Source organism: Centrocercus urophasianus, unplaced genomic scaffold (assembly GCF_019232065.1).
Source record: "Centrocercus urophasianus isolate 14NV4802_14NV808 unplaced genomic scaffold, USGS_Curo_1.0 seq_18, whole genome shotgun sequence".
Classification (NCBI taxonomy): domain Eukaryota; kingdom Metazoa; phylum Chordata; class Aves; order Galliformes; family Phasianidae; genus Centrocercus; species Centrocercus urophasianus.
Window position 1 is genome coordinate 11,524,904 of NW_024884733.1, and position 6,300 is coordinate 11,531,203.

At 35.4% G+C, this 6,300-nt stretch overlaps 1 protein-coding gene across 1 annotated transcript in view; it reads right to left on the minus strand.

Annotated features, from left to right (window-relative positions):
• LOC122160671 (hornerin-like) overlaps window positions 1-6,300 on the minus strand; it is a 42,277-nt gene that overhangs the window by 25,150 nt on the left and 10,827 nt on the right. Inside the window, exons 16-31 of the mRNA XM_042819453.1 lie at window positions 6,014-6,043; window positions 5,707-5,742; window positions 5,163-5,204; window positions 3,924-3,956; window positions 2,719-2,742; window positions 2,433-2,471; window positions 2,275-2,313; window positions 1,840-1,875; window positions 1,528-1,563; window positions 1,373-1,408; window positions 1,216-1,251; window positions 1,011-1,046; window positions 847-882; window positions 697-732; window positions 539-577; window positions 159-203 (exon numbers count right to left, since the gene is read on the minus strand). Of these exons, the coding sequence (XP_042675387.1) occupies window positions 159-203; window positions 539-577; window positions 697-732; window positions 847-882; window positions 1,011-1,046; window positions 1,216-1,251; window positions 1,373-1,408; window positions 1,528-1,563; window positions 1,840-1,875; window positions 2,275-2,313; window positions 2,433-2,471; window positions 2,719-2,742; window positions 3,924-3,956; window positions 5,163-5,204; window positions 5,707-5,742; window positions 6,014-6,043 (579 nt within the window). The remainder of the gene's footprint in view (window positions 1-158; window positions 204-538; window positions 578-696; window positions 733-846; window positions 883-1,010; window positions 1,047-1,215; window positions 1,252-1,372; window positions 1,409-1,527; window positions 1,564-1,839; window positions 1,876-2,274; window positions 2,314-2,432; window positions 2,472-2,718; window positions 2,743-3,923; window positions 3,957-5,162; window positions 5,205-5,706; window positions 5,743-6,013; window positions 6,044-6,300) is intronic.

Below are 6,300 nucleotides of genomic sequence, written 5' to 3' on the forward strand. Positions count from 1 at the left end.
TCAGTAAGAAAATATGCAGCTGCTAAAGCAGCTATCCATGTGAAGACTAAATATTCCCTCCAGTAAATCTGTTCACAAGACTGCATCTCATAGTGCAGTATTTTCTCATCTATATGAATAGAGTTGTGAGGAAAATATATTAGAGAAAGCATACTCACATCATCACAGGCATTGGGATTATCATCTGAGAAATCCTGCGAATCCTACATTGACATCAGATATCCAGTTATTTCCTCAGTAAAATGGATAGTTAAAAAGATATTTGATCTTGCACTCAGCAAGACAGAATCGAGGCTCATGAAAACAAAAAACTGCTTGCTGAGTTAAAGTTTCTAATAATAAAAATGGTCAAGTACATGGTTGTAATAGTTGCTGACAGGGAACATTCCACTCTTCAGAAGAAGATAAATGAGAAAGAAATAAGAAGAGCATAGAAATTATTACACTTTATTAGATCTAAGAGAAGATGACACAATAAAGTAGGATCTACAAAAATCTGCAAGAAATAATACATAAGAAGAAAGAAAGAAGTAGTTACCTGACTATCATAATAGCTGTCGGAGGAAGATGATCCACCCTTTAAAACATATGAAACAAAAAACATCAGAGAAAATTAGGTTACAGAAAACCCAATTTTGACAGAAGCTCAAGTTTGTAAGGACTGATGTATAAAAAGAGAAATAAAGCGATACTTACTTGGCCACCACCATAGTTTTGTGAGTATGATCCACCCTTTAAAATTAACCAATAAAAATCAGAGAAAATAATGATACAGAAAATCTAACTTTTAGCAGCAGCTAAAGCTTGTAGGATGTGATTTACAAGTATGGAAGTAAAGTAACTTACCTGACTGCCACCATAGTTTTGAGAAGATGATCCACCCTTTAAAGCAAACCAACCAACAAACATGAGAGAAAGTTACATTACAGAGAAAAATACAAAGCAATTTTAAGCAGAAGCTAAAGCTTGTAGGAAGTAGTGTGTAATTGGTGAAATAAAGCACTACTTACTTGGCCACCACCATAGTTCTGTGAGTATGATCCACCCTTTAAAAACAAAAGCAAAAAAAACCCAGTAAAATAAAAACAACAGGAAAAAAAAAAGGAAACAACCAACCAGCATCAGAGATCATTAGGATACAGGAAACATGATTTTGAGCATAGGCTGAAGCTTGTAGAATGTGATGTGTAAGTAAGGAAATAAAGCATAACTTACTTGGCCACCACCATAGTTTTGTGAATATGATCCACCCTTTAAAATAAACCAACCAACAAACATCAGAGAAAGTTACAATAATTTAAAAAAAAATTTAAGCAGAGGCTAAAGCTGATAGGATGCGATATTTAAGTATAGAAATAAAATGTTCACTTACTTTGCCACCACCATAGTTTTGTGAGTATGATTCACCCTTTAAAATAAAGCAACAACCAAGTTCAGAGAAAACAAACATACAGAAACCTCAGTTTGAGCAGAGGCCAAAGCTTGTAGGATGCAATACATAAATAGAAAAACAAAGCATTCACTCACTTTGCCACTACCATAGTTTTGTGAGTATGATCCACCCTTTAAAACAAACAAACCAACTAAAATCAGAGAACATTGCGATACAGAAAACCCATTTTTGAGCAGAAGCTAAAGCCTGTAGGAAGTGACGTGTAATTGGTGAAATCAAGTGTTATTTACTTGGCCACCACCACAGTTCTGTGAGGAAGACCCACCCTTTAAAATAAACCAATCAATCAACACCAGAGAATATTAGGATTCAGAAAACTTGCTTTTGAGAAGAAGCTTAAGCTCATAGGAAATAATATGTAAATGGTGAAATAAAACACTACTTACTTGGCCGCCACCATAGTTTTGTGAATACGATCCACCCTTTAAAACAAACCAACCAATCAAAATCAGAGAACATTAGGATACAGAAAACCTGATTTCAAGAAGAGGCTAAAACTTGTAGGATATAATTTGTAATTGGTAAAATAAAGCATTACTTGGCCACTACCATAGCTTTTGATCCTCCCTTTAAAATAACAAATGCAAAACCAATGTCAGAAGAAATTGTGATTTCGTTTGGGGATTGTAAAGCTATAATAAACAATTGCTGGAGATTATTTTAGACAGTTACAACTTTCTAGATGACAGTAACTGCAATTCCAGCATTTTAATCAAGCATGGTACAGAACAGCCACCTAAGAATGCAGAACAAATCTGGCGAAAATTTCTTATCAGATACGATAACAACTTTTGACATAAGGAAAATCAATTTCTTCCTACCTGGTTGCCACCATAATTTTGTGAGGATGATGATCCACCCTGCCAAGAACAACAAAATTTGAGTATTACAACATTATACAGATACAATATTGATCAGAGCTTATGGGATCTGTGTGAAATAAAGCCTCGTTGAGAAGAAATAATAACCTAGTACTTACTTGGCTACCATCATAGCTTTGTGAGGAGTATGATCCACCCTATGAAAACAATGCAGCAATAGATATTACACTTGTAGAGCTGAACCATGTAACAATGCAGAGTTAGCTTTATGAGGTTATAGAGTCCATTCTATGTAAGTTTCAGTGTTGATATAAAGCACTGGGGATTAATTAAAGGAGATGGGGAGGTTATGCAATAATCTACACCCTCATAAACAACACAATTATGCTATGGATTAGAACTTATTAGACAGTTTTGATCAGTGGATAATAGGAAGCAGCCTACCTGGCTACCACTCTGAGATCCATCCTGTAAATTAAACAAAAAATTATGCATAATTTTTAAAAACTTATTTAAAACTTAAAACTTACTGTTTGACTACAGATTTAATGAAACTTATGATATTTTTTCTTTCAGAGGAAGAAAAAGCATAGGCAAATATGCAATGAAGGTATGATTTCTAACTAGGTAAGCGTGGATTGTTAAGACTGCAAAAGTAAGTACACCATGAGACACATGGCAAGGTAGCACAAACGTGTTCTTAGCTAATTCCTAGCAGTGGTATGTTTCATTCAGAACAGTTTCTAGAGAATGCAAAATTTTCTTCTCCTGTAGAAAACCTTATTTACACGAATGGAATAAAAAATTCCTCTGACAGCATTAGTATATAGGAAGCTTCAAGATGTAGGGGCTTTGAGGAAAAGGATTTAAATAAAACACTCCGTATGTTTCAACACAACCCCTTTAAAAAGGGATATAACTTCTCAAAGTGAAGTAAGAAATGTAAGTAGAATATTTGCCATTTGGTAAAATGGGGCTGAGAATTCATCTAGAAAAAGCAAGAGGAAGCAAACCAACGAAGTTCTATATTTCAATGTCTAGCAATTTTTAGAAGGCACAAAATTTAAGTAATTACTTTAGTTTTAGAAATAAATAACTTCTTTTTATAAAACAGTTTGAAAAATTCTTATTAAAAATTTATAATAAAAATAAAAGAGGAATTTAAAAAAATATTGGTTTTTATTACAGATTTTTAGCGTTCACATAAATGACTTCTCAAAAATGAAAGAAATCTTACAGGATAGTGATTTTTGGTGTTCCAGCAGTAAAAAATCATAGCAAATACACACTGTCTACCAATATCTCACTGCACAAAATCAGTGAAGAGTTGAAGTACTCTCACAAAATTCAAATGGCACTCCTAAAATGTGTTCTCAGAACTATGAGCTTCGTCCTTCATTTACATAATGTCTCGAGCAGCTCTGAAGTTGATTCAGACATAATGTTAGGGGAAAAAGAAAAAAGAAGGGGATAGGAAAATGGACATGAAGTTCCTGTGGTGCTCCCGTGTATAGGACATCAGCTCTAATCCCACAGTTAGTAAAGATTGCATGGATTTGCACTCCATGAATCTGAGGTCAGTACCAGTTGAGTCAGCAGCAAAACTAATTTTGGATATGATTTAAAATTAGAGGAAGAAGTCTATTTACCTGGTGGCAGGGATTGCTATCATACGAAGTACCCTGTCAAAAAAAAAAAAAAAAAAAAGGTTTCTTGTTAAAGTTCCCAACAAAACAAAAAGTTAACAGAGTTTAATGAGTTTAATTTTATTTAACCCACTCAGTCAGTGGCTCTATCCTCTTTCTATTCCGTATCCACCTACTTATAAGCATCAAAACACAGATTATGAAAGCAGGATTATTTGGTTGCAATGTGGAAAAATGAGGTAGTTTTTTGACTGATGCTTCTGTTAACTTATCTAAGTTCTTCTTGATTGGCAAATATTAACATCAAAGATTACATTGGGTAATCCGTTTAGGAGCCAACAGTCAATGCTGTGTGACCCCCTACCCCAGAATCTTTCTAGATTCACTCATTACAGACCTTAGGTAAGGCTACTGCCTTTCATTTCCCTGTTTCGGGTATGTTTTGGCTGCATGCATCCTTCTTGGAATTGCAAGGTGTGAAGCAGTACAATGTGTTCTATTCTGGTTGCTGCCCTCCCGTTATTAAAAGCACAGCTTTTCTGCTAAGTCATCTGTGATTCAGCTTTAGTGGAAGCAACACTTTCTTCAGTGTTTCTTCACATTTCTTCAGTTTCATTGCTGTTACTGTATCCTTGCCCACTGATACATATCACCAGTAGTCTTGTATTGCTTCTTATGCTTTCATCCATGCATTTCCATTCATATTTTAGTCGTACTAATCTTAATACTTTTGCTAGAGGTTTCGGTACTTCTCTCTATTAGTCTCACTGCTTTCCTCAATGTATTCATCTGGACTTCAATTTACTGTCAAGGCTGCATCCATGCCCTGTTCTTCACCTAGGATCTTATCACTGGTAACAGTCTTTACACTGCTGTAAGAATACGAGTTGAAATGAAACCAGGATATCAACTACTGACCTAACGAGTCACCTTCTTTACCTATTTCATCCTACATAGAGAAACATCCAAAACTCACTCTAAAATGGTTACATCTGTCTGCTCAGTAGGCAAATGTTCTTCTACTTGTTCATCTTGCATGTACTTGTATATAGGAGAAGCCACTTCATTTTGGTTACAATGATCAACAAATCTTATCTATTGTAGACCTCTAATATTTTAAGATATTTTCATGTACCAGCAGAAGATTCCTACTAACAGACATTATACAGTTTCTTGAAAAATGTTACTAATATATAGAAAGCAGAGTCTAGTTTTGAAACACCTTGGAGAAGGGGCACTTACTTGTCCACAACCTCCACTGCCACCTGAAGAAGACCCACTCTGCTGGGGAGAAAAAAAAACACAAAACACCTCAGTAATTCAAATATAATTTTTCCTCATTTTAAATAAAGAAATAAATTTTAAAAGTAATTCAGCTGTCTGTCTGCTTAAAAGAATGAAGACTAGCTATGAACTGCTGTGAATTTCCTTGTAAAATCCTGTGAAGGTAAGATGACTACAGGTACTCCTTTCTATGTGAGAAAGACCTTAGTCTTTCTGTAGTTGCTGTTGAGCCTGTTGTTCCCAGACCCACATTAAAAAAAAAATCTCACTTCTAATGACAACTTAGTCTGTTACTTCAAGAAACAAACCTCACGAAAATCTCAATGTACATATGAGGACAACACATGTATGCATTACATTTCAGTGCAATGTAACTACTATAAGAAAATGAACTTTACACTCAAGAAGAAAATTTCCTTTAAATTACATATTCTGAATGACAGCTAAATGCTTTTGCAGAGCCATGGCACTTCACAAATGCTGTATCCTGGCCAGTAATTACCTGTCCATAGGAGGTGCCACCTTGTGGCTGATAGACCTGTAAGAAAAGCAAGAACCCATTAATAAATTAAGCTGTACTCTTCAAACCACACAGAAAAGCTGTGTACTTTCTACTATGTGGTATCTTGGGATGACCAAAAAACTGGGAATATCTTGCAACACCAACGAGGAATAAAACCAAAACTAAATAAACAAAAGGTAAACATTACACACACACACACAAACCTCAAGCCAACAAACAACGAATGTTCTTTTGAAAGGCAGATCCCTACAGAAAAGTTCAATATATTTCAGAAAAAAAGCCTCACCTGGCCATAGGACTGGCTGCCTCGGGAACCCTTTAAGAAAGAGTAGAAAATGACCACCTCGTCCAAGAACATCATTGTTTTATAAGGCTTTTATAAAGTGCATAATGATTACGCAAATACAGCTGGACAAAGGTTTCCCAACAAGGCTCCTCCTGAGCCAAAGGAGACAGAGTAGTATGCTATCACCCCTACAACGTATCATCCTACTATGGCAAAAGCCATAACTCAAACTGGGACTCAGACTGCCAAAGGAAACACTGAAGAATCTGTCAGTGCCACTGATCACA